The 27540-nt window shown below is 37.9% G+C and overlaps 2 protein-coding genes and 1 pseudogene across 3 annotated transcripts; 2 read left to right on the top strand and 1 right to left on the bottom strand.

The window, feature by feature from the left end:
* The first annotated feature begins 985 nt into the window (after nt 1–985).
* Nucleotides 986–4516, top strand: LOC143851111 (uncharacterized; annotated as a pseudogene). Its single transcript, XR_013236214.1, has 2 exons — nt 986–2907; nt 3986–4516. The product of XR_013236214.1 is annotated as an uncharacterized LOC143851111 (transcript).
* Nucleotides 4517–9808: 5292 nt separating this feature from the next.
* Nucleotides 9809–13837, top strand: LOC143849445 (E3 ubiquitin-protein ligase At4g11680-like). Its single transcript, XM_077358448.1, has 5 exons — nt 9809–9886; nt 9974–10020; nt 10461–10910; nt 11547–11916; nt 12549–13837. Exons 1-5 carry the CDS (start codon nt 9824–9826, stop codon nt 12693–12695), a joined length of 1077 nt encoding a protein of 358 aa, XP_077214563.1. The 5' UTR covers nt 9809–9823; the 3' UTR covers nt 12696–13837.
* RNEE/G (RNAse E/G-like protein) lies at nt 13166–25728 on the bottom strand. Its single transcript, XM_077358447.1, has 14 exons — nt 25421–25728; nt 24750–24853; nt 24193–24374; nt 22627–22891; nt 21476–22539; nt 19859–20176; nt 19663–19704; nt 19266–19390; nt 17871–18018; nt 17154–17226; nt 16796–16908; nt 16144–16263; nt 14699–14854; nt 13166–13763 (listed from the first exon to the last, which is right to left on the bottom strand). Exons 1-14 carry the CDS (start codon nt 25483–25485, stop codon nt 13584–13586), a joined length of 2955 nt encoding a protein of 984 aa, XP_077214562.1. The 5' UTR covers nt 25486–25728; the 3' UTR covers nt 13166–13583.
* Nucleotides 25729–27540: the final 1812 nt, after the last annotated feature.

Here is a 27540-nt window from a genome sequence, read left to right as displayed (position 1 = left end):
GCTCATCCTTTGGAGATGACTTTATCAATAAGGCCTATTTTACGTTGGGGCCCAAAAAATGAACGATTTGGATCTTCGAACAAGGTGGGGTCGATGTACATTTTCCATTCGGATCAATGGATTTTATTAAATGCACCAAAAAAGGGGTCCAATAACTGTCTTTTAGCAAGGTGATTGTTACAAGCATTTCAAATAAGAGATGGATAGGAAGCTGACTAACAACATTGTATTATTATCTAGATAAAAAAGAATAATGTTGTGTTTAAAAACTGACTTTCAAAAGGATGTTATGATATCCTCAACTCAATCAATACAAGTTATAGACAGAGTCGTATGCAATTATAAAGAAAACACACACACACACACAATCAATTTTTCAAATATTTTCCGGACATCTTTCTAAACATTTCCCAAAACCATTTGCCTACCCAAATTATTTAAATCTTAATCTTCAGAGTTCTGATAATTATGATGCAACCATTCCTCTTTTTATAAATAAAATATTTTAAATTGAAAGCTATTAATTTAGAATTTAAATTCAGCCGGGAGTTGCGGACGGAGAATGTGAGGAGTAAGTAACTGCCACCCTGTGGGAAAACTCTCAACTGAAACTTCCCACCAGAAGCTCCATTCGTCAGAACACGACTTTTCAGAGTTCCGAATTTTAGCCCCGTTAACATCCCTGTCATTTCTAGAATTGACTGATGTATCCCCCGGCCACACATAAGTAAGAAGTAAGAAGTAAGAAGTAAGAACACACACTTGCTCCACATGCCAGAGACAAAAGAGTTATTTCATGACCTGTTGTTTTGGCAACCGTCTGATTTGAATAATCTCAACCGATGAAACGATCTAAACCATCCAATCACTGGCTCATGTTGGGCCCCACCCACTAGATGATCACTTTAGTCATAGTCACGTAATTCTGACTTTTTTACATGCACCGCCTTTCCCCTTGTCCATAAAATGAGTCGCGTGGTCTCTCTCTGTCTTCTCCCAAAAACAAAAATCTCCTACTCATTCCCAGCAGTGTGTGGTTGGAGTAAGGTTCTTGAATGGAGCTCGTCCCTTATTCCAAGCCTAACCCTAATTCGTCCACTCTCCCCTGGCAAGACATGTTCCGATCAGCCTCTGTCCGCAAGCCGGCCGACCCCACCCCTACAAACCCTAGTCCATCGTCTCCCCCACTGGACCCCACACCAGAAACCCGCCCCGGCAGAACCCTAATGGGAGATTCACAGGTACGTCTCGCTCTCTACATCGCCATGGCCCACGCTGGCCTCGCCTTCTCTATCTTCTTAATTTTCGGCCTCTGCAAATTGCTTGAAGAATACCTCCGTCCGATCCAGTGGGCCATCCTCTGCTCCATCCCTCTCAGAGGGATCCAAAACGCCCTTGTCTTATTCTGGTCCGAACCCTTAAAATTAGGGCTCACTGAGACTGTTCTTGCAGTCCCCGTCTCCATTTTTAGGGCTTCCGCCGATACAGTCACCGATATCCAGAATGCCATTTTTCCGGTCGTTCTTCGCCGGAAAAAATTAGAAAGTTCCCGCCAGACCCGAATTGGGTTCTCAAAATTGGTTCGGTGGCTCGTCTCTTTTGGGTTTTTTCTTGTGGCTTATGAGCATTTGGGTTTTGTTGGTTCTATTGCACTATTAGGGTTAGGGTTTTTCTTTGTGCCGGGCAATGTGAATTCGACGATTTCTGCAGTTTCTTCGTTTCGGATTAATACCCGGAGATTGGGTCGGAGAAGAATCAGCACTTTTTTGACCGGTGGGATTCTAAAACGGTTGCAAACCCTGGTTGCAGTAGGGTTGATTGTGGGTATGATTGTTGGGTTTTTAGTGGGTGGGCTTTTTTTCTCTTATAAGATTGGAGTTGAGGGGAAGAACGCTGTAATTTCGTTGAAATTGCACGTGCAAAAGAGTAATTACGCAGAGATGCTTGGTGTTAAGAAATGGATGGATGAGAATGAAGTTCCAGAGTTGATGGATAAATACACTGCCGTATTCTATGAAACAGTGTCTGAACAGATTGATACTTTGGCAAGGCAGTATAATATGACGGAATTTGTCGATGGGATTAAGCAGTTTGTGATAAAACCGCCTGTGGATTCATCGGTACCTTCATCGGCATTGATGAGTTCACCTGGTCCTTACATTGAGAAATTCCAGAGTTTGAAAAGTCGGGTTGGCAATCGCGAGTGGGGGGGAATTTATACTGAGTTGGATGCAATGTTTAGGGAGCTGTTGATTACTAGGATGGATTTGGTTGAAAGAGCGAAAACCTATGCTTTTCAAGGGATTGAGGTGTCAAAACAGGTTTTTGCCAGTAGTACATCTGTTCTTGGTGGGAGTGCGAGCTTTTTCATCTCCATTGGCCTTTCTATTGTCTCCGGTGCAGCGGATGTTTTGAACTTTGTCTCTCAGTCAATGGTTTTTTTCTGGGTTTTGTATTATCTAATCACATCGGAGTCTGGAGGAGTCACAGAACAGGTTCTCAGCATGCTTCCTATGCCAAAATTGACGAGGATACGCTGTGTTGAGGTCCTTGATCATGCTATTAGTAGTGTTCTGTTGGCTACTGCAGAGATTGCTGTCTTTCAGGGGTGCCTCACTTGGCTTTTATTTAGATTCTGCTCAATACATTTCTTGTATATGTCGACTGTTCTCGCATTTATCAGTCCTCTGTTCCCAATAATTCCGTCTTGGATTTCGACAATTCTTGCTGCAGCGCAGTTGGTAATAGAAGGGGGGGTATATTCGTGCCTTTGCATTGTCCATTATTCATCTTGTGCTCATGGATTACGGGGTGTCAGCCATTCAGGAGGATATACCTGGTCATAGTTCATATCTTACTGGCCTTAGCATTATTGGTGGAATGACTTTGTTCCCCTCTGCATTGGAGGTAATTTTCTTTATCTTCTCCTTTGGTTCCTCTGTATTGTTTGTTTATTTCATTTTGTTTCTTGAATTTATCTCATGCGTTCGTGTCGATTTAATGAACTGTTTCATGGGCTCATGAATGCACACCTTTGGCTAATTTGATTCAATTGAGGGATAAACCAGTGGCTCTTTCCGTGGCTCTTTCCATTGTTCAAGCAAGATTGTTTGGATTAGCCCACTTTTCTGTCGGCTATATATTCACTTATGCTGCTTTCTTGATTGCCTCTACATCGGGCAAATTTGGTTAATTCTATTTCTGGTTAATTCATTTTTTTTCCAACTAGTTTTGATTTTATTTGCACCATGGACATGTAAATCCTTTTGAAAAAAACTGCCTTTTAACATTATAAGAAAAGGCAATAACCGTGAACTTATTCACACCGTTCAAAAAAAAAAAAAAAAACCTTCAAGTTATTCACAAATTGAAAACCAGAACCGCCTGGTGAGCAACTGACCATTTTACAATGCATGAAGACAGCTATAGTAGATGTCACAGCTAACATGGAAGGTATCCTTACTGAAAAGCTTAAAGAGAAGTTTTCCTTACTAATCAGTAGTTTTCTGTGTTACTCCACCAATCCCTCACTGTTGTGTTTGTGGTAAGGGTTTATTATCTAATGCCTAGTGTTCAATTCCCCTGTGGGGATTGGTACCAAACATTCTCTTCTTCACCCCCAGTTTTGTGTGTTACTCTTTACCCTTTATTTTTTAAGGGTACAAGCTGTTATCCTTTATCCTTTAAACATTCTCTTCTTCACCCCCAGTTTTCTGTGTTACTCTTTATACTTTATCTTAGTTATGAGTTATATCATTTCCTCCTTCAACAAATCCTTAATATATAAATCCATAACTTCCATGCAACAAGCTGTTTGTTGGTCTATGAAAATTATTCTATATGGTCGGTCTTATTGATTTGTGATCATGGGGGTTCTGGGCGGCAGCTTACATAGATTTACTCAATCAACAATCATTTAATGTCTCAATCTTTGATGAGTTGAACAGTGTAGTTGGTGCTAGATTTGATTTGTGTTATTCCACAGGGAGCGATCATGGGTCCACTGATAATGACGGTTGTGATTGCTTTGAAGAATTTGTATGAAGAATTTGTGCTGGCTGATGCAGAAGAACCCGACCCATAACGTTCTGCAGAAATATTTCCAGTGGCTTGTTTGGATGCCTGCTCATGTGTGAAGAGCCAAGTGCCCTTGTTTGGCTTGCTGGTGTGAAGGAAAACAATGGGTAATGTTCTTCACAAAGATTGTTGGTAGTCTCTGTGCCTGTGTAGTACTTGTATGGTATATTTATTCATTTTTTATTGATTATTTCCTGTAAGAGAAGTCTTTATTAGGGCGTGGTATATGTATAATATTTGTGAGTGTCCTCTCTGTTGTTTGAGTAAAGAAAAAATTGTACATTACCTGTATTCATTTATATTTTGTGCAATAACATGTTGAAGTGTATAAGTGTTGTTGTCATGAACAACATGACTTCTTAGAATTCTTTTGTCATTTGAAAGGAGTTGCTATGATTGAACGAGTGAATTTTAAATGTTGGTTCATGAGTTCATTTTCCTTTTTTGTGTCGCTTTCATGATGCTTTGTAAATGATGTTGGTACAGTTTGGACTCTGATAAATAATGCTCCATATATTTATAATCTCTTATATCTTATTGCTCAAACTAGGAACCGGCATTGTTTTTATGCTTTTAATTTATATTCTATTATTCTAATACTTAATACAAAAATCCAGTGATATAAGAGTACCTAAGTAGGAAACATTGTTCAAAGTATATATATGTGAATAGTAATGTTGTTCAAAGTCAGGATTAAGTCTCTAGCTCAATTGGTCAAGGCTTCATTCTTCAAACTTAAGGTCAGAGGATTAAGTCTCTAGCTCAACGACCGCCAACTCAATAGCCTCTAGAGTGGATTCTATTGTCGTAGTCGCAGCAGTCGTAGTAAGCGTACTTGGGCGTGGCATTGATAGCAACACCAATGACAGATGCAGCCAGGGAGACCCCACTTGGCTATTGAGTTGGCGGTCGTTGAGTTTTCTTCTTGCCAGACGGACGGATATAAAACCTGGTGCACCAAAAAACATGGCCATGACAAGGACAAAGAGTTGGACGAAGGATCTGCCACGTGATTCATGGTAATGAGCAGGGTCCACATTGGGGACGACAAGTTTTCTTAACCCGAGGTGGGGCCCACTACGTAGATCATCCAGATCAATGATCAGATACTGTCAGTTGGAGCGCACTGGGTCATTATGAAGTTTTAAGCAGATCTGAATGTTTTAAAATGACGGCTGATGGAAATCGTGTCGGCAATCACTGCAAGACTAATTGGGATTTTGATTTCATTCATGTTGAGCGATTGTAGAAGGCTAGGAACACAGAGCTCTGGCCTAATATAGCCAGAGAGATACTTCAACTCAAGGACTGGTTTCAACTCTGCTGGACAGGATCGATGTTGGAACTAATGAACTTGACACTTTCTTGTTTTGATCCTTTGAAGGACAGGTGTAATACTCACTTTCTTAAACCACTGCAAACTATCTTTGGATGAGCAGAGGCAATGGTATTACCAAGAAGCTTAACGACATGGTTCCAGTGGAATTTGATTGGTATTTGAGGGTGGAGGTTGGTACTCGAGTGTTCTTGAGGGTAAAAAGCAGGTTTAGGCTTTCAACGATCTCTGAGTGATTGTAAGGATGGTATCAATACCTGTCACTCAGGCCTTATGATACAATGCTCGTGATGGGTATGCTTAGGCTAAGATTTGTTGATGTTTTGCCCTTGTTACAATTTTCGCTTCCATGCATACATTATTAGGGGCATGTGGCTGAAAAAAAATCTGATGGAGTATTTGTTTATCCAAGGTGAGAGAAGGGAGAGAGGGCTGGTGTGAGAGATTTGAGAGGGCCGTGATTGACCATTGACCAGTGGCTGTGATGGGGTTGGTAAACAAAGAAAAATAGGATTTTTGTTTTCCCTTTTTTGCAACTCGTCCCTTCCTCTCCTCACTCACTACCCTTAAATCTCTCTCTATCTATCCCACCTCTTTGCCCTTCTTACATTAGTTAAACAAATATTCCATGAATTAGTTTCCTTGGCTGCCAAACATGCCCTACCTGTTGTTGTTTTTTTTCCTTGCAAATTCTAGATCCTTGGGGTAGAATCATCACTATCTTGATTTCCCTGTACCAATTCTACCAGCATGTTTCAATTAGTATCTGCATAAGTGTCTTTTTTTGGTTAGGATCCAGTTGCTGTTTGATTGTACATCATATGGTACCATCATTTTTGTGTAGTTTTAGCGGATGATGTGTTCCAATCATATCATTTTAGTATGAATTCCATGTCGTTTGATAGCTAAGGTTTTAAATAAGTTCCCATTCTATATATTATATATAGTTTATATTATTTAATAGCTACAAAGAATGTTTATCTAAGGGGCGTGTTTGGTAACTATGAAAAATTATTTCATGAAATATTCGTGGTCCCAACTGTGAGAGGAGATGAGAAGGAGAGAGGGAGAGCAATTTGAGAGGGCCACACCACAACCATCAGTTCGTCTCCCACCTATGGTTCTCTCCACCTCATTAACTAATCAGTGTTTTTTAGAGGGAACAACCCCCCCCCCCCCCCCCCCCACCCCCCAAAGAAAAAGAAAAGAAAAGAAGAAGCTCCTAATAATCAAACAACAATGCACAGACGAAGATCTTCACACAGTAGAAAAAGGAAAAGAAATGAAAATCTCTCTTTCTTCAATCAAATTCAAACAAACAAATGCTAAGGAATAACAACTGGAATTGATCCTTAGTTAATAGGGTTGCGGTGGAAGAATTCCAAGGCTTCAATAGTTGCCACTCTTAGAATATTAGAATATATTGATGGTACGCAGCTGCAGATAGAGCACTCCAAGGAAGGGGTTCAACCCAGAAAATCCTCTGATCATTCCAGGCCCTGTCATTGTTGAATGTAACAGCAGCTACAAAAGTCCTGCCAGGTTTGATACCAATTCCAAATTTCCAATAATGGGAATGGTCGCCATATGCACCCTGAAAGCAACAAACCCAATAGGCAAAGGAGCCGAAAGCGGCACTCTTGGGATTTGTTCGCAGAGAAAAAACAGAGGTGGATTTATCATATGGATTACTTTTCCTACAATAAAGTTACACCTATACCAATGAGCACCCCGTTGTTTTCAACCGGTTGGTTAGTTGCTTGTCTAATAATTTTGAAAAAGGGCAGTGATAAATCGACCCCCTATGTGTCCTTATCTCTCCTCTGGGTTAGAGACACACATAGGGGGTCGATTTAAGATTTATCACTCCCCTTTTAAAAATAGCATGGTTAATTGTTTTGAAAGAGGCCTTAGTATAATAGTATTGTCTCATTTACAGATTAGGGTCTCCATGTAGTGAGAGAGCGGTAGGCGAGTGGGAGAAGGAGAGAGATTTGAGCGGGCACACTGACGATGAGAGTGAAAAGTGGTTAAAAATCAGGAAAAAGTCATCCTACATTGAGTAGAGTTTTTTGTTCCCTGATTTTTAGCTAGCCTCTTCTTACCACTTGAGACACTAGTTTCCTGATTTTTTGAGAATTTTGTAACTACGGGCACAACTCACAATAAACATGGGGGCCAGGTTGTGTAGCCCACATGCGGAGAACACACAATAGGGGTGTAAGGTGGGGTGGGTTGAGGCCAACCCTAGCCCAATCTGAGATAACATTCCGTTAACCCTAATCCAGTCCAACCCAAGCCTTGGGTGAAGGAGGGTCAACCCTAACCAAGCCCACCTCTGACTCTCTCAATGCTAACCCATCTCATCTAACCCCTTTTTACCTAATCAGGTCAGGTTGGTACGCGGCAAAAACGAACATACAAAAATAAAATATAACCCTAAGATTTTGTTCGCCAAATCCTTCCTACAATTCAATACAACTATAGTTGACTTGGATTTTCAACACTTGGACGGTCCATAATCCAACACTTCAGTTATAGTTTGATGGTTGAAGGCCTCTTTCTTTCTAAAATTATTTTATTGTATGTAATGACTTAACGCAGCAAAGACGTTTGTTGCCTCATTTTCACAGTTGAGCCCACAGCATCAATACCCCAATGCAAAAGCAAAATTACCAAGATGCCATTATCGAATTATGTTCATGACTCTTAAAAATGTGCTTATATCTGTAATCACAAGTTGGGAAGGAAATCTGTTGGGACCACCAAGTGAACGGCACAGATTTTGCAAAAATCTTCCAGTGTACCAGATTAGTTGTTGGTAAGCATAATGATGAAATCAGTTTTAGACACTTTTTTAAACGATTTCTCTTTGATACAATAAAAAGACGTGAAAGATTATTAACCACAACAGTAATCAGAAGAAAGGGTTAATTCTTTTGCAAATTTATACAAAAATTGCACGTATAAATCAATTTGATTCCGCATATGCATGCTAAAAAAATCTCTTAGGGGCCGTTTGGATAAGCGGATTTTAGAATCTTGGATTTCCTCAAAATCCTGGATGGAAGACGAGAGAAGGAGGCCGTCCGTCGTTTTCTAATTTCTAGCCTTTCTTTCATCTAGCAAGAGAGTAGGAGATTGTCCCCTGTTTCCAGGTTTTAGAAATCTCTTGATAGGGGAGAGATTTCTAAAACCTGGATTTCTTACTTAAAATCAGATTGTAAAATTCAGAATTTTACACCGCTTTCAAACTAACACCTAGATTCTAAAATCCTCATATCCAAATAGCTAAAGTATAAAAGATTAAATAACACCAACTCCAACCGCTTAAAGCTTATAGAGTAATTGGTAATTTCACATGCTCTTAGAGCAAAGGTCCACGGTTCAAAATTCCTTGATATTAATAATCCACATGGAGCAATTGGTTGGTTTTTATAAATTTAGGGAATTCACTAATTCTTGGATACATTACAAAGACAATCAATCGTGCTTATAAAGAGCACTTACATGGTTGTTTTTGATAAATTTAGGGAATTCCCTAATCTATCTAGATAACCCAAACTAACCAACCTGCCAAATCTACCTCTAAGATGATCCAATGGTCAAACTTTCCCGTATCTAATCTGACAAATCTTAACAATTTTCACATGGTATCATAGCAAAGGTTTCGAATTCAAATCTCATTGATATTAAAAGTCCACATGGCCGCCCCTTTTGATTACTTGGGACACCCAGCAGCAGGGCATGCAATCAGCCACGTTGAACCTTATGATGTAAAGTACATCAGCCCCTGTGCAATTATTGATACTCTGCTGGTAGGTGTCGCAAGTAATCAAAAGGGGCGGATATATCACTACCTAAAAAAGAGGGGTTTTAAGGTATAAAAGATTAAAATAATGCCTTCTCCAACAGCTTACGCTTTTGGAGTCATAGATTGTTTCACAAAATCCAACAAGGGTATTTTAGTTATTAAAAAGAGATGCAAGGGGCAAAAACGTCCAAGATACTGTAATAATGAATTAGGTGGCCAACCAGACGACTCCAGATCTCCCAATCTTGGTACCGCCAAAATTCAAAATTTTAAAAAGAGAGCAAAATAGACGTCAAAACGTCCCTATTCCTCTGGCCCTCTTCTTTCTAAAAGCAAAAACCTCTTTGCTGGTTTGCTTTCACACCAATTCATCCTCAGAGATTTGCAGAGGAAGACTAGTCTCTCTCAGCTCTCAAATCTCGTTTGCTTCCTAATTAAACAAATCCAAAGTAAGTTAGGCCAACAGTTATCAGTTACATGAGTCCCTTAGACTTAAAGCAAAGCTGTTAGATTATTGGTCACCATCTAACCCAACTCCACCCTCCTTCCTTTCTCTTCAACCCTTCTTTCTCATTGCATATTAACAGTTCGATTCAATGAAATCCATCCGTGTTGTGATCAGCTGGCTTACTACCCATTTCAAACTACATTTTTGGATTGTGGGTTTTGTGGATTTCCAATCATACCATGATTTTTTCATTGAAAATTTTCATTTGACAATTCTATTCTGTGATTTCTGTCTGTAGGCCTTTTATGATTCCAACCAAATTTTGATCGGTGCTTTGTCCAAGCGGTAAGTCTGGCGGTGGTTCTATCCCATAATTTGTTCCCAATTATAGAGGTTTTAGCAGTTTGGGGGATTCCGATCGTGCTTTGACCGCCTGAGGTAATCAGTTACATTTTCGTAATTCTATATGAAAATGGAAATTTTAGCAAAATTGAATTCTGGGTTTGGGTTATTATATCTGTTTTCCCTCTAGCAATTCCGTTCCAATCTCTTGTATTCTCCCTTGTAGAATTTTTTTTTCCCAGAATCCAATAATAGATGGAGGTTCTAAATGGTAGAATCAGGTATTCTAATTTGAGTTCCACCAATCCAATCAATTCTTCTATATGATAATTCCTTAGCTATATCAAGTGTTTTGAAATCATCTCCATAGCTAAAAAAGTCTTTTTAAGCTCTCCAATGAATACGCGTTATTATTTTCCACCTGATTCATTGCCCAATTTTAGTATTCCAGTATCCTACTCATCTCCTTCTCTAGCCAGTGAAGAGTTGGCTTCAAATCAAAATGGGTCTGTTCGTGTTGTGCCGTTATCATTCTTGGTGAGGGCAGTGATGAGAATTTCAAGAGCAAGGTGGTTCAGCTTTTTGAGAAGGGTCTTTCATTACCAGAATGGGTTGAGGTCTGATTTGGGATCTAATCCTTTCAATTCTGGAGCTTGGATAGCTTTGGAATTCTTTGTTTTGGTAGTTCAGATAAGCGCCATAACAGTTACATTGTCAATGTCTAAGAAAGAACAACCAGTTTGGCCTCTGAGGATTTGGGTTGTTGGATATGATCTTGGGAGCCTACTCAGTTTTCCACTTTTGTATTGGCGCTATCGGTATCGCACTGTTAGCCAAGGGAATACTCTCAATTTTACTGATATTGAACAGCAGAGATACGCCGAAGAATCCAGGTACTGGGTTTTAATTAAGGAACATCTTCAGTTATGACGTAGACACGGGAAATGATATTAGCACAGCCATGTTTTGTTATTTGAACGGTCCTAGCTTGTCTTTTGTTTTTTAATTAGCTTGTGAGAGCTTTTTGAGAACCCTAATAACCTCTTGACAGCTCTTTAAATACTAGAGGACAACATAGGACCATGCAAATAACGAAACATTGTTGTGTTGATATCATTTCTCTTTAGGCATATATCACCAAGTGACAAATATCATTTTCGGGTATTTCTTGGCAAGGGAAAATCTCGTAATACATTTTATTATTATTATTATTATTTTTGGGTCTTTTATCGAGAAAAAAAAATAATAAAATAAAATCATTTAAAATATATATAATATTAAAAAAAAATATCGTGATATTATCATGACATTTTCATGCTAAATGATAAAATGAAAATATCGCTCTATTTTTTTAAATCTCAAGATTATTTTTGGATTTTGTCATTTTGTCAAAATGTCACAATAAAGTAGCTATATTTTCCCATTTCAAAATGACAGGGATGTTTATGACAGAGATAGATCAAGAACAATTTGTTATCTTTTAGAAGTTTTAGGTCATTTCCTAATTCCGAATCTCTTCTTCGTAACAGGAGTTCATACTTGATGAACAAATCAAGGACTATCCTAGAACTTTTCTTTGCGATATGGTTCGTGATGGGAAATGTGTGGGTCTTCGATTCTCGCCATGGGAATTTCGATCAAGCTCCCAAGCTGCATATACTCTGCATCTCTCTGCTTGCTTGGAATGCTGCCAGCTACTCGTTTCCTTTTCTACTGTTTCTGCTGCTCTGTTGCTTTGTTCCACTAATCAGCAACGTGCTCGGCTACAACATGAATTTGGCTTCTGTTCACCGAGGCGCATCCGACGATCAGATTTCAAGGCTACCCAAATGGAGATTCAAGGAAGTTGACAAGAGAAATGGTGATGAGCGCAATTCTGACATTGCAAATGAAAACTCCGTAAGTTTTCTTTCTCTTATAAGTTGTAACCATAGTTTCAAAATTCTCCTGTGTCATTGACTCTCCCGAGTCACCCGAGTCAACTCCCTTCTACCTTGACCGCATTCTTGTCCAAGCCCACATTTTCCCCTAAAAAGTCCTTCAAAACTCTGTTTCAATTAAGGAAAAAGTCAATCAAAAGTCCTTTGACTCTCCCAAAGTACTTAGTCGTGTCAACTGAGTACTCAATTGTGCCGTGCTGACTTGGATAGGATTTGCTTTGCCCGCTTTTCGGCCATATCCGCATTTTAAAACACTGCTTCTAATATTTCAAATAATATTTTGCATTATCCTGCCAAGGCTATCTAGTCATTTTCAAATTATATCCCTTTTCTTCCTCCCAACTGTACTTTTTTATCTTTTGCAAGGCCATGACTATATTCTGTTCCTTCGGTCTCCAAGTTAAACTTGGTAATACAGTTATTAGTTTGTAATCTTTTGACACGAGTAACAAGTGAGAACTTCCTTTTTAGCTTTAAGCACTGTCTTAAATTTTCTTTTAGCAGGTAAAAAACGATTCCCAATCATTTGATTCCATAAAAATCTAACTGAGTTTTTCTCTTTTTTTCGTGTCTATATTTTGGATTTGGCAGGAATGCTGCATCTGCCTAGCCAAATACAAAGACAAGGAAGAAGTGAGACAGTTGCCATGTTCACATCTGTTTCACCAAAGATGTGTTGATCAATGGCTGAGAATCATATCTTGTTGTCCTCTTTGCAAACAAGAACTAGAGAAATGATAAAGGCGAGCTGAAAGTTTGTCTGGTTGTCAATATGCATGTATTTTAAGTGAGCTTTTTTCCTGCAGTTATCTTAGAAGTTAATAAAACAAAAGTCAAGTTGTACAGCAAAAGTCTCAGACTCAAGTCCAGAAATAGATCTTGATGTGCAAAATATTCCTATCACCGTTGACCAAGGCTGTGTTCGGCAACCATTTTCAGCGATGCTTTTGTGCTTTTTTCAATTAAGTGAGAAAAAGAAAAGAATGGTGCCCGTTACTCGAAATCTCAACTTTCGAGTGGCAAAAGGTACTAAAATCTCGAAGCGAAATGGTGCTGCTTGGGGTGATTCTATTTCGCCCACTCTGGAAGTCAGAGAATGAGAAGTGTTGCCTATGGATTATAGAACAAACATCCCAGATGTGATAATGGAGCCAATGTAAATGTTTAGATATGATAAAAATAGAGAGAGAAAGAGAAGGCAAAAGATGTGCTGAATGCCAAAATAACACTCTAATTTCCCAATTATATAATGCACATTTAACATTGAAAGTTGCTCGCCTTCTGAGTTCCAATAAAGGTAATGAAGTTTTGAATTTCCCAACCTACATTCATTTGTTTTCACATAGCCCAGCAATCAAACCAACTGAGACTGGTGGATTAATAAATCCTTTATCGATTCGAATAAATGCAACTTCTAATTGAAATGCATCTACTATAGGAGGAAAAAAGTTGTCTACAAAGAACAAAATTGCAGAACCGAGGCTTCAGACAGAACTCTTACAAAAATTGCAGAGACCACGAGCAGCAATTAGGAACTAAAATGCACTGAGCAGTTCCAAATAGAAGATACCCTTTGTAAAGATACTAGATGAGCTAAGCTGAGTCACACAAACAGCTAGTCAGCCTTCATTTCCGACGGGTCTTCCACTTTTTCACTGGAAAAATTGTCAATTTACTGCTTGGGATGAACGACCCAGCCTCTGTAGGTCTTAATCTGGAAATAGCAACTTGCTGCTGATCGTTGTTCGCCTTCTCATCTGTAAATGGTTTCACCTCGAAAACACCTCTACCAAAACCTCTAGCAACCTGGTGTAAGAAGATTCAAGAAATAAGTATTTATCTTTGTAAATATACCTATTCCCATTGTACATACACATGCATTGATAGAAATATGCAGTCCACGTGTAAAGCTTCCTAAAATGTGTTATTCTTCACATGAAGAAACATGGGAATTGGGAAAGGAGTGTCCAGGCATCTGGGCAATCTTCAGGCAAAGCATAGCTGTCGAGATGGGGCCCACTTTCTGGTGATCAAGACCATCGATCTGGTGGGCCCCACCATGGATAGCACATGCTGACCCAACTTTGAACAGAATATCAATGTTTTTTTAATGGAGAACAGAATATCAATTTATCTCTTCTTCCTTATATTGCATTTATAATAGGCTAATGATATTGGCACCCGCACCACCATGCTTTGATACTTGCACTAACTCAACTTATCTTTTATTACCTAACCAGCTGTCAAAGGTTTATTACGATTCCTAAAAGGCTCTCATAAGCCAATTAAAAAAGAAAAGACAAGAAGAGATAGTGCAAGTATCAAAACATGGTGCGAATATCATTACCCTTATAATATTAACAGATATGCCCCTCATATATTTCTATTTATCGTGACGTATATTCTGTACCTGATATGAGCTAATACCAAGAATCCTTTCAAAATTATGGACCTGTTACCTAATCAGTTCTACATCGACACATGCATTCCTGTGTAAGCTACATAGTTAATACTTTTCACAAGTTTTTCATGAGATGATTAGTCATTTTAGTGACCAGTTGCCTATGTTTTTCATTTTCCAGTGTGCTAGCCAGGAATAGAGGAATCCTTTTACACTCAAGCTTTATGAGATCAGTTTCTGTTTGTTTTAATCCCAAATGCATAGAAGGGACTTTTCTTTTTCTGAATAATTGTGCAAATGATACATGATACTTGGTAGAAGAAGCTTTACGTGAGGGCACCTTTAGAAGAATCCAAACTTTGAGAGAACTACACAAGACCGCAAGTTTTGTCCTCTTCCCTGATGTTATGTAGTTGCACATATGACGATCCACCCTTAGCACAAATCTTGGCCAAGACTTTGCATTGTCTGGGTTTGCCTTCTGCTTTGACATAGCCTGAAACAGAGAAGACAATTTTGATCAAATACCATAGCCATGGAAAAACTGGTAAAACTAAGCATCTTGATGACCCAAGTCCAAATGTCAATTTCTGAAAAAATTAAAGATAACTTGGACATGCCAATCTTACTAAAAGAAACAATGAGAACAAAAATAAAAGAGAAGACAATTTTCATCAAATACCATAGCTATGGAAAAACTGGTAAAACTAAGCATCTTGATGACCCAAGTCCAAATGTCAATTTCTGGAAAAAATGAAAGATAACTGGGACATGCCAATCTTACTAAAAGAAACAATGAGAACAAAAATAAAAGATAGAAGTATCCTGGAGGTATATTAATAATTAAAGAACAAAAATATCCTGCAACTAACTGTTCCATTTCTCATCCAAGTTACTTATATTTCTAGGCTAGGCTTTTTCCCATTCCAGCACAAACAGTTCCAACCAACTTCAATGAACAAATAATAGGGGGAACACCACAATTATCAAAAGGCATCGCTCATCCTTGCCATGAACTGGTATGTTTTTGTCTCATGACACCAGGTAAACTTTCCCCCCACTGAAATATCTAGCTTCGCCAAATCATTTAGCGCCACCATAAACCAGTACACTTCACATAATGCTTCCATATACTCGGCACTAAAGTTGCATACAAAGAGTTTTTCTTAGGCACAACTAACAAAACTTGTTAAGCCATTGATCTCTGTGTTCCTTGGTATTGGTAACATTCAACACTGACACTGAGATTTTCACCTTAAGATACATGACAATTACTATTTTTTTGGCATGTGTTTCCTATAGGGTCCATTTGGTTGCACCAAAAATTGGCAAAATCAAAGTAAAAGGACATTTTCCTTTTCCTAGTACTGTTTGGCTGTCATTTGCTATTCGCATGACAGTTCTTGTCGGCTGTAAATTTTCCAAATGCAAGCCCTTTTTCACTGTTTGACTTTCCTCTGAGATCAACAGGAAAAGGAAGGTAAAGAAATGGGAATCTGTTTTCCTTTTATTCTACTTGTATATTACGCACATCCAAAAGAACCCCCAAGGATATCATACATCCATTGAAAAACTCCTTCACAAGTTTGGTCTGCAACATTTGAATTTATCTGGGAGCCTTTTTGGAGGTTAACTTATTAATGGGCCTTGCTCAAGGAGAAGGATGCTAGGCAGGTAAAGGGAAATACAAGTCACAAGCCTCTAGACCAAAATACATATACTAAGTGAAACTTTTACAAGTTACAAGACAAAAAATTTCACAGGAACTGAAATGACATTACTCACAAGCAAGCGGCATATTTCATGCTCAATTTTTGAAAATGATGTCTCCAAAGCTTCTACTCGCCCTGTAGCTTGACAGCATGAGCACGGTTCACTAATCATAAATGTAACACTTGGACGAACCTGTACAAGAGGAAAACGACATTAGTCGAATAAACATATTGTGGTCTTGAGTCATTATATAATCCGGATTCGTTAACATGATAAGAAAAGTGCAGAGACAAACTATATCAGAGGATATAAAATCACAGTTGACAAGTAGAAGCCTCTATTTATTCATTTTAAAGAGGTTCAACAGAGGACAAATTAGGTAAAATTTGTGGAGATGCCTGCAATGCAGAGAACGATTTTTGGGACTATGCCATTGCCATTTTGAGGAAAAGCCTATGTTTTCTGTATTCCTATTCAAAGGTATTTCTCTAGTACACATGACTGAATTTTATATGGTAAATATATATTTCCTGGATTTTGTTATGGGTTATTAGATATTGTAAGTATTGTAATCAGATTTCACTGTATAGTAGGAAGTGACAAAAGCCACTTCAACTAGCACTCCAAAACACATGCATTTGAAAATTGAATAAAAAAAAGTACACGTTTTGAATACCCTTACAGCACAATTGTACATTGAAGTAATTCATATTCTAGAGCATACCCTCTTTCTGGTTATTTCCATTAGTCCATGCCTGGATAATTCAGAAACTTTCACCATTGACCGGTCTCTCTCGACAGCCTTCTTGATTTCTTCATAGACTAACCTTTTATTTGCTGGAAGAGAAAGAAGAAATGAAAGAAAACCAGTTAAAAAAATATTTATATGCGTTGGGAATAAAAATCAGGGAGCATAATACTTCTCTAGTAGTACCATTTACTTAGCCAAACAATGACAGGAACATTAATAGTCACAGGCGTAAGTATTATTATTATTATTATTATTATTCTAGCAACTTTTTACTCTTGGTATGTTAAAGATAAAAAAAATAGACCTCTTTCACAAAGACTTCTTTACTTACACTCATCTATCATATCAATAAAATCCACCACAATAATGCCACCGATATCCCTGAGCCGCAACTCCCTTGCAATCTGAAACAATTGCCATTTATTTCCGTGAAGACATTATCAACTAAAATGAAATATGCAAGCATATCTGTAGCTATGCCACTAGTTTTTCAAGGAAACATGAGTGGGGAGGAACATGGATGTGTGATTCATGCAAATAAAAAACTACAAGAAGCAAACTTGAGTTAAGTGAGACAATTCGGTCACGCAATAGTGAGGTTAAAAAAGAGTACACTATACAGACTACACAAATCACTGACACTTGCGAAGACAAAAAGGTCCCATCTATCATTACTCTATACAAAAAAAAATTGAGCATCATCACTCAATGTGCAGTAGAAACAAGAATAGAGCAATTAATAAAATATACATCTAACCCTTCAAAAATAAAAATAAAATATACATCTATTCGTATTAACTTGTATTTTGTGAGAAATAACTCAATAGTGATCAAATGACTGATTTTGGAGACCAAAAATAGTTCTTTTTTTAGTGGCGGAAAAAACCTAGGTAATTATTTTCCATTAGGTTTCAAATGTTCAACCATCTATGCTAAATATCTGCGCTTTTATACATTAATCCCAACTGAAATTGTAAAGCAAGTTCATTTCACTAACGACCTTAGGTGTCCATCTGAAGTGGAGACCAAGGTTTGGCTTCTAACATACTTGTTTTGCAGCTGCAAGATTGACATCAAGAATAGCTTTCTCTTGTGACGTCCCTTGACCAAGCATCCCATGGCCCCCATTTACATCAATAGAAACTAATGCCTCGGTTTGCTCAATCACTAGAGAACCTCCATTAGAAAGTGAAACCCTGCAAGATAAAAGAAGTATTAGGCATTAAACTACAAGTTGACAACTAGAGAAAGAATTGTAGAAAGAGGACAAGTAGAAAAAGAACAACGAGTTTTCCAAGGCTAGCAAAGCTTTTCTACACCCCTTTTTCTTAGAGGAAATATGGACATATTAGAGGAGATGGGATCCTTAGGAACAAAGCCGGCTGAGGTTCCTATGGATCCCGAAGTGAAGCTTTTTCCAGATAAGGGGGAGTTGTTGGAGGACCCTGGCAGGTATAGGTTGGTTGGTAAGTTGATTTGCTTGAATGTGAGTCATCCCGATATATCTTATGCAGTGGGAGTGGTAAGCCAGTTTATGAGTTCACCTCATACTTCACATTGGGCAGCTGTCCTTAGATAGTTAAATACTTGAAAAGGTGCTTCTGGAAAAGGCTTGTTTTTTAGGAAGCATAATCATATGAGACTGGAAGGGTTCACGGATGTAGATTGGACATGATCTCTAGCATATAGGAGATCGGCTACGGGTTATTGAACCTTTGTTAGAGGAAATCCTTCTAGCGCAGAGGCAGAGTATCGAGCCATGGCCCGTACATGTGGGGAGTTGACCTGGTTGAGGTTTCTACTGTCGCAGATCGGTTTTCCTTCTTCATCACCAGCATCACTCTATTGTGACAACAAGGCAACACTTCACATTGTTTCCAATCTAGTGTTCCATGAGAGGGCGAAGCATATTGAAGTAGATTGCCATGTTGTTCGTGAGAAACTTAAGCAAAGATTGGCACCATCTTCACTCGGTCTAGAGATAAGTTGGCAGATGTATTCACTAGGTCGTTGGGAGAGTCCAGATTGAGAGATATTTGTAACAAGCTGGGGTTTTATGACATATACACTTCAGCTTGAGGGGGAGTGTTAGAAGAGTATTTTGGACTTCGCACATGTAACCCTATTGTGTGACATGGGAGCTCCCTAAGGAGACTCTCACCTTCTCCCTCACTTCTTCTCCTTCTCCTTTCAACCATGTAACACTAACAAAAGGTATTTTAGTCATTGTAATGTAAGAGATGAATCTTAATAAGGCAAAGGAGATGTTTTTTGCATAAGAATATTAGTTTATGCTCCACTCCCAAAATGTAGACTAGAAAATCAAGCAATATGAACATTTCTATGTTCAACACTATAGCTAAAACAAGCAGTTCAAGAAATGTCAGAAAGCAATCCAGAGTGACAACAAAAGACAGAAGGAACTATTGTCACTGTTTCACACCTTTTACTGAGGATATTATTGATCTCTTCTTCAATGCCATATTCATCAAAAATTGGAATTCTTTTAACATATAACTTGACTCGATCACAGAGATCTGGTGCTATTTCCTGAAGGTAGCTAGTAACCTGAGATAGCAGACCATAATGTAATCATACAATGATAAGCAACAGAAATAAATAAATTCAAATAATGGTATTAAAATTGCTAATTGTCTTCTGAGACAGTGACCAGAGAAGGACAGCCCACAATTTGCTACTTATTACTAAATAATATAACCAAAATGGAGATTATAATAACCACCTTCAGATATAACTACAATATATACTAGAATTTTGCATCCCTTGTGTGCTGCCAATATCTAACTAAAAAGCTCTGCTTTGTTTTCATCGAGTCGTACCTCATGATAAGTCCGAGGAGAATCAACAACCATGTTCTTAACCTGAACAAAAGAAGGGATGCAGCCCAACACAGTTAAGAGGGACCCAGAGTACACTGGAGACATAAGGTAAAATCCAAAAGTAATCACAAATAGAAAGATAACAAGGAGCTATTAAAAAAAAAAATAGAAAGATAACAAAGAAGAGCATATTCACCTTTTCATTAAAATAATCTTGCACAACTGAGAGTGTCTGGCCCATTGCCGTATGCAAAATGACAGGAACTGCACCTTCCACACCCTCATCTGCGGCAAGAGCTGCAGATTTTGCATGCTCAACTATAACTTTCCAGGTAGAAAGCAAGCTGTCTAAGTCCTTCTGCAATTCCTCCAAGGAATGACCAGCAGCAACAGTTCTTACAGTCAAACCAAAACCAGGTGGCTGTAATGTTTTTGCAATGACCCTTAAACGTGTACGCTCAACACCAGAGATCTTCTTTGACACTCCAATTCTATCACAGCGAGTAATCAATACCTGCAAGACAGACAGAAAAATAAATTCCCTAATTTCTCATGCCCGCCTTTCAATGTTTTGACACGTAGAAAGTCAGGAAGGCATAACACACTACACAGGAAACTGAGGAAAGCAAGAGCATTCCTATTAGCTCGCAACTTTAAATACTACTGGAAAACTTGATATCTCCAAAAACCTGAGCTCTAGAAAGCACTCATACGAACCATAAGTACAGATACACAAAATAAACCTGAAAAAGAAAAAAAAAATAGTGAATCCAGGATGCACAACTGCAAAAATTTTAACAAGGCTTTGGGCACCAATATGAATCCCAGAGAAACATTTTACTATTCAACCTAATTTTTTTGACAGAATTCATAAGTGAATGGTATAATTCACTCAAAAATGGAATGCAGGGAGTTTAACAGTTGCCAACAATTCTAAACTCAGTGTTAACCTTATGGTTAAATACTGTGCAATAGAATGGAAGGTAAATGTTCCAAGTGTATGTCTTAAATGATTTGTATAGTTCAATACTACATAGAAAAGCTATAAAATACTAAAATTTAATGCCGATGGGATGTTATAATATAGTTGAGTATCTAAATTTTACAGACCTCCAACAATCTTACAATTTATAATCCAATTTTACAATAATGATCTGACCGACCCTCTTAGAATTCTACAATCTGAACCAATTTTCAGAACATTGGGTTGGTGCATCCTTCATGTACTTAAACATGGTGATGCATGAAATATATTAAATATCACGTTAAGTTTTTCTAATCATACAAAAAACGGATTAAGTAGAAACAAGGAACACAATGCATACGATAAATGAGCATTCACAATTTCACATTACACAAAGAGTACTCGCCTTCCTTTTGGCTCCAAATATATGGAAGCATGCCTCATAAATGTTTATGTGCATCTTGAATGTCATTTCATACTTTCCAAATTCTTGTGAAGACATTCTTCAAATTTTCCAAGCTTTTGATTGGCCAAACAAATTGGCAATAAAAAAACGTGTTAGAATGAACTTTGAATTTATTGCTGGAAAGAAATCTAAAGAAGAAAAATTGATGATCAAACCTTACCAATAACAATAATAGAAAAAGTAAACAATGGTGTCATTATTATAACGTCCAAAAAGTATATAGGAGAAAATCCAGGCTGAGTAATCATTCGAAGAAAAAAAATCCAGGCAGAGTAATGAAGAAAATAATGAAAAAAAGAAAAAAGAAAAAGAGAAAGGAAAAAAGAAAATGATAGCTAGATTCCGCAGAACAAAGAAACATGAGAATGCAGAGAGACACATACCCAGAATCTGCTTTTTAAATTTGGATAAGCGGTCAGAGCAGGACCTTTTGTCCCTAATCCCTCTTTAACAACTTGCACAACAACTTTAGTGCCTTTGCGAACATGAACCCATTTGTTTGCATCAGAATGGACATTATCGGAAGCCTTCAGATCTTGAAGCATCTGATGTGACAGATCAGGACCATCGGAATTTTCCATTTCTAATGGAAGGAACTCATTAATAGTTTCACCTTCTGTGTGATGCCCATTTTCTTCAAAATAGTCTTCAAAATCGGATTCACCTCCACCATAATAAACTACACTGCCATTCACATTCTCCTTAAGAGCATCAGAAATATCCAAGTCATTCTCAGTTTCATGTTCCTCAAAATTCTCATGCATGAACGACTCTGAATCATCTTGGAGATCGCCTTCTAAGAAGTCATCCATAACTTCATCCTCGCCATGTGGAACAGGGTCATTTTCATGGGTATCGGACTGCACTTTCGGCTCACTAATCACAGAACTATCAATCTCTTGTTTCTTAGTTTTACGGCGGAATGGAGGATATACAAATGGTTCCCTATTCCGCTTAATGTCCATGAGTGATGGTCTTGAAATCCCAATATCTACAAAAGCACCACCCATATGGGGAACAAGTTTCGTGACTACACCAAGATATACACTATCACATTGTACATTATTTTTAACCGGTTCCAGTAACAACTCAACCAGTTTATCATCTTCTAAGACAGCAATTCTTTGCATAGTACATACAGAAGAGTTAATCAGTATGACCGTTGAAACAGACTCCTCAACATGAGCCACCTTGCTCTCTTCAGGTATAACTTTGTCCATGCCTTGGAATCCTTTGTCAGAAAATTCAACGTGGGTGCCTTCATTTTGAACATAGACTTTATCGGATACACCAGAGTCCACCATTGCTTTAACCTCGAGAGTCTCGAGAGTGGGGTGCAGCAGCCACGGCTCCTCAACAGGCTGGTCTCTTTTGGAAAATGATTGGTCGAAATTTGGGACCCACCCCAAAGAATCACTATTAAGGCTTCTTAAAAACCCATGCTCACCTGCCAAACCACTGGAAGCATTTAAGTGTTTAGCACCATGAGAACAGCTTTTGTTACATATGGGTGGATATCATTAAGGCTTATTACCTGCAAATGGAGCTTGACACCCTGAAGGCTTGATGGGTTTTTCAGGAAGTTCTGCGTCCTCCATCCATGATCCCCATGTAGGAACTGGAGGCCTCTCGATGCTGTTCTTCAACCATGAGTCCCTGACCCGGATCTTCTCATTTTGTTTGCAGTACAGGGGCACCGACAGAGAAAATTCAGGTCCTGGTCTCCAAACAAGATCACAAGAAGGCCATTTATCCTCTTTTATAAAATAATTGTATTGGAAACTCATCGCACAAGGTACCTGCCAACAAAGGGCAGCTTAAAGATTGCTTTCCAGATAATAGCAAACCATGTAAGAACTTTCAGGTATTATTTGCATACGCTTATTAAAAAGTCGAGGATATAGCAAATTCACTCGGGAGCATGAAATATATTTAAAACTTGCTTTCAGAATTGCAAATAGTAGTAAAACAACTTGTATAGTGCATGATGATAACTAAAGATTAGATAGATTAAAATTAAAGGCTGTGGTAGGATGGGTATACCTCCTTCATATGATAAGGGAGAAGGTTTCACATAACCAATGAATAAGAAAAGAAACTAGAGCACGGCATGCATTAAATATAAACATATATATGTTTCCCATAGTGTTTCAGAAGGATGAATGCCCTGGGGTGTATAGCACATTGAGGCATATGCCTAGAGGTCCTGAGATGCAATTGGGTGCATGGGTTGGGATCATCTGCGTGGGTCAAATTTAACTTGAAATAAATCAGCTTTTCTAAATATCTTTTTTCCCTTTTTCTTCAACTTCAACGTATTCTAAGCTAATGTGTGTATAAAGCTATTCTATAAATCAAGATCATTTTTACTAGAGATTTAGGTAGGATTTGGCTTTTGAGTGCGAGTTTTGGAGAATGACAAGTAGTCACTAACCATTGATCAGAACTGCCAAAACTTCTAGGGGATTCTTCCATCTAAGACCATCACTTGGGTGTAATGTGAAGTTTGTGGAGGAAGAGCAGAGCATTACAACAGTGAGTATAAACACGCCTTTTCTCATTATCATTTTCTCTACCTTCAATCTCTTCTACCCAATTTAACTTATTTTGTTTTTGTTTTGAGTACTTTCCGAGTTGAGTTGTTTTGGAATTTGTATTGTGAGTTATAGAATAATTCTGGTTGTTATGAAGAAAATGAGATATTTTGCATACAAATATGCACGGGGTGACAGGCAGTGGCGAGAGAATGACCTATGTGTCACGTATGTTATTCTTAATTGACTGGTAATTTATGGTTGGTAAATGAAGAACAACTATTTACTTAACTTTTACTGTTTTCCCTTTTTGGTATTTCCCTAAACTTTTTTTTTTTTTTTTTTTTACTAAAAAATAATTTTAAGCATCAGGAAATTCGTAAGGCTTACGCCTCATCTCACAGGAGTGTTGAATGCCTTGCCTCATGCCTCTGCCTTTCAAAACAGTATATTCACATCGGAAAGTGCTGAGTTGGAAATGAATATTACAGACTGTTAAATTCTAACCACATAAAGAAACCCACTTCTTGATGAATCAAATGTAAATAATGGTTCCATTATACTACCTTCATTTCAGTTCTCCACAAGTTAGCATGTTCTGTAGGAGACATGAGAATAGCCATCTCTGGTTCCCAGCAGCCTAAGGCAAGTGGATCCCCCGTTATGTACAAAAGCTGGCCATCTGCTATATCAGCTTCTATAGTCCATAGCACCTTGCACAGCTCCTGGGATGTTAGAGCCGAGTTGCCTGAGAAATCAGAACATTACGGACAACACAACACGAGATCATCAACCTAATTAGCAATTATACTGAAAATCCTTCTTAGAAGGAGAATATTATATCTTTCATAATGATTTAACCTCGTGATTTTGGGATAAAATAACAAGTGAAAGGTATAATCCTTTTAGCAATGCAAATATCAATACTACTACCAAGTATTAACAAATAGGTTGATGTGAATCCATCCAAAGGAGTTCTTCCAATTGCTGTTGTAAATTTATTATAACAACATGTTCGATAAATAATCTCGAGGAAAGATGAGAAAGTGTAGCTAAGTAAAATGAAAATGCAATTATAATTATATCCAAGAATAAACTTCTATGCCAGGACAAAAGCAATTACCATTCCTTGTGGATATTACTGGTGAATTCAGAAAACAATTGGGAATCCCTTTATGCAGAGTGATCTTGAAAGAACTCTGCAGTGACATGCGATGAAATAAATACCTGCCACAATAAAAACATCAGTTAATTTGTCACTATCGCTAATAAGTAATAACTACAGGATGATGAGAGCAGTTATAACAAGTCAGCAAAACATGTGTAATGCATTCGTCAGTAACTCTAACTTAGGTGTATTCAAGCATTGAATGATATAATACAACACAAAGGCACAAAAAGCAACTTAAAGATGAATTAGTGATAAATATTTTCGCCATGTAATCAATCTAATGCTTTTACATGAAGAATCAGCTCATGACTCACTCCTTAGAAAAGTAAGTAGAAAAATGAAGAAACATCGAATACACATAGTGATGATGATAATGATAATTGTGATGATGATAAGATTACTATATATATTTTACCAGAAAGATGTAATCACTTTGGAGGTTAATTGAGAAGTTCTGTTTAAAATATGCATGTTGTCACTCTTCCAAAAGAAAATTGCCTATACAAATTTGAAGCACCCATAACCAGCAAGAAAAATATAAAATTTATTCAAAATCCTTACAACTGGAAAGATTGAATTTAAATGATTGAGGAAGAGAAAGTAAAATACAGAAATAAACTTACGGAGACAGAACCCTCTCCACGCCGAATTGAAAAGGGCGAAAAACTACGCGAAGCTCAATGGCCATGTCTTTAATTTGAGAGAGAAAGATACGGGAGATTTGAAGGCAATGGTGCGAATTTGAAGGCGGAGAAGGGTAGTTCGCTCATTTCAGAATATGGGTCTGCAGAGGAAGAGGATAGATGGGAGTGTTTGGAGAGAAACGAAGAAGAAAAAATAGAAGATTGAACTGCATTGCAGAGAGAGCGAGAGAGAGAGAGAGAGAGAGAGAGAGGATAATGCGTTTGGCGCCCTAGATGGCACGTGACAAACGTAATCTTTGAACATTTTTATCACAGATAGGCGAAGCCGATAGGAAGACACGCAAGTGTACCAAAACAGAGATATGTTTTGTCACTTAAAGAAATAAGGGGCAAACTCGTCATAAAATAAGTTATACTGCATACTCTCCAAAATGTGGCAACCCGTTAGGGAAAACCATCACACGGGCGTGTCTTCAGCAGTTCTCATTGACAACTGAACAGCTAGTAGACAACCACCACTGGGAGATGGGGGAGGTCTAAGATGTATATGTGCAATCATGACCGTTGATCTTGTAGTACATCACGAAGCTTATCATGATCCCGTTCCGAACAAACATATCATGTGTTACAAAAATCAATAAGGCCACGTTTGGATCCCCACAAGATTTAGATTTGGCTTTCTCACATTTGCAGTTGAGATTTGGAACTGGATCAGATCCTTAGATTTCCAAATCAGCTACAATATTGAAAAAAAAATCCGATTTTCTAATTTCTAGCAAAATATTTTTTGGAAATTAATATTTGAGACAATTACCTTCACCCTTGCTGCTGCTCCTCGGCCTCCCTCCCTCTCTCCCTCTCTCGTATGACACGAGCATGAGGATGATTGATGCATTTTGTATCAAAAACTCAAATCCATATCCAAATACAAAAGCATGAGGTATCCAAATGTGGCTTAACCAGTTTTTCTTTGTATAACCCTAAAGAGGCTTGATAGAGGGAGCAGTTAGATAATTCAATGAAGGTGTTCCCCATTGCATTTGGCCGGAATTGTGGTTGTATGTCGAGTCAGTGGACCTTATCATGACCAAATGGCACAGGTGGTTCAAGTGGTGAACATGAGCTCGGATTTAAATAGATTTTGTCATATTCATTTAATTCCTGTTCTCTCCTTCAAGAGTGAGTTGCGAAATGGCTTTCCGTGAATTTGCCTAGCAAATCCCAGTTCGTACAAGCAGCCTCCTAGTTAAGTTATAACTTTATTTAGACATAGTGGATTACTAAATTAGAGTTTGGAAAACACTTTTATGGCCCTCTTTGTTTGAGATTATGTCAACCGATTGTGAGTGCTACACTGATTATTGGAGTCAAGTTTAAATGTAATTTTGAGTCTAATAATCGGTTTGACACTCACAATCCGTTGTTATAATCTTAAACAAACAGGCCAATAGAATGGAATCATGTTTATAAACTAAAGAATGAGGTGAAATTGACCGATGAATTGGTCAATTTCAAATTGATTTTTGGCATTGTGGGTGCCTCTCTCTTTGTCTCTTGCCCACGGTGTCACGTAAGACGTTTCATCTTCTTCTTTTTTTTCCAAATTAGATTTCCGTTTTGCTAGCAACACTCTTAGATTTTTATTTAACTTCATGACTTCTATAGGTAATAACCTTACCGCACTTACTCAGAATTGGGATTAAAAAATAACATAACTTGTCAGGAATATAACTTAAGTTAATGTTATTTGACTTGTGCCCTTTAAAGTGATAATTAGAAAATAAAAGGCCACGGTCTACGTTCATTGTAAAAGCAACCACTGATCAAAGGGTTTGGTAGTCCGAATATAAAGAATTTTGGACGTGGCCCATCTATGACGAAATCCATGGATGAGTTATTCTTAGGATTAGCGATCATACTCGGATAAGTTCATGTTGAAATCGTCGTGTCCATTGTTCATCAATTATTTTTGATATTATTTTATCCAATCACTTTCAATACACGGCAATCGGCCATAGGTATCCTAGTTAATTGATTTGGATAGGTGCTATCCCAAAATTTATTTCTCTTTAATATATAACAAGAAATACAGAGTGCCG

Source organism: Tasmannia lanceolata, unplaced genomic scaffold (genome assembly GCF_043159265.1).
Source record: "Tasmannia lanceolata isolate RefF3 unplaced genomic scaffold, GAP_Taslan_0.1 ptg000018l, whole genome shotgun sequence".
Taxonomy (NCBI): Eukaryota; Viridiplantae; Streptophyta; class Magnoliopsida; order Canellales; family Winteraceae; genus Tasmannia; species Tasmannia lanceolata.
The sequence above is the reverse complement of the archived record's forward strand: the minus strand, read 5'-3'. Positions and strand labels throughout refer to the sequence as shown.

What these genes read in the sequence shown, in the direction of transcription:
- LOC143849445 (XM_077358448.1), top strand. Translation starts at nt 9,824, where the DNA reads ATGAAATCCATCCGTGTTGTGATCAGCTGGCTTACTACCCATTTCAAA. An exon ending in AGATACGCCGAAGAATCCAG is followed by an intron (nt 10,911 to 11,546) that starts GTACTGGGTTTT and finishes TCTTCGTAACAG; the next exon opens with GAGTTCATACTTGATGAACA. An exon ending in ACATTGCAAATGAAAACTCC is followed by an intron (nt 11,917 to 12,548) that starts GTAAGTTTTCTT and finishes TGGATTTGGCAG; the next exon opens with GAATGCTGCATCTGCCTAGC.
- RNEE/G (XM_077358447.1), bottom strand. Translation starts at nt 25,485, where the DNA reads ATGGCCATTGAGCTTCGCGTAGTTTTTCGCCCTTTTCAATTCGGCGTG. An exon ending in ATCTTGCAGCTGCAAAACAA is followed by an intron (nt 17,227 to 17,870) that starts GTATGTTAGAAG and finishes CAATTGTTTCAG; the next exon opens with ATTGCAAGGGAGTTGCGGCT. An exon ending in TATTGATATGATAGATGAGT is followed by an intron (nt 16,909 to 17,153) that starts GTAAGTAAAGAA and finishes TTTCTCTTCCAG; the next exon opens with CAAATAAAAGGTTAGTCTAT.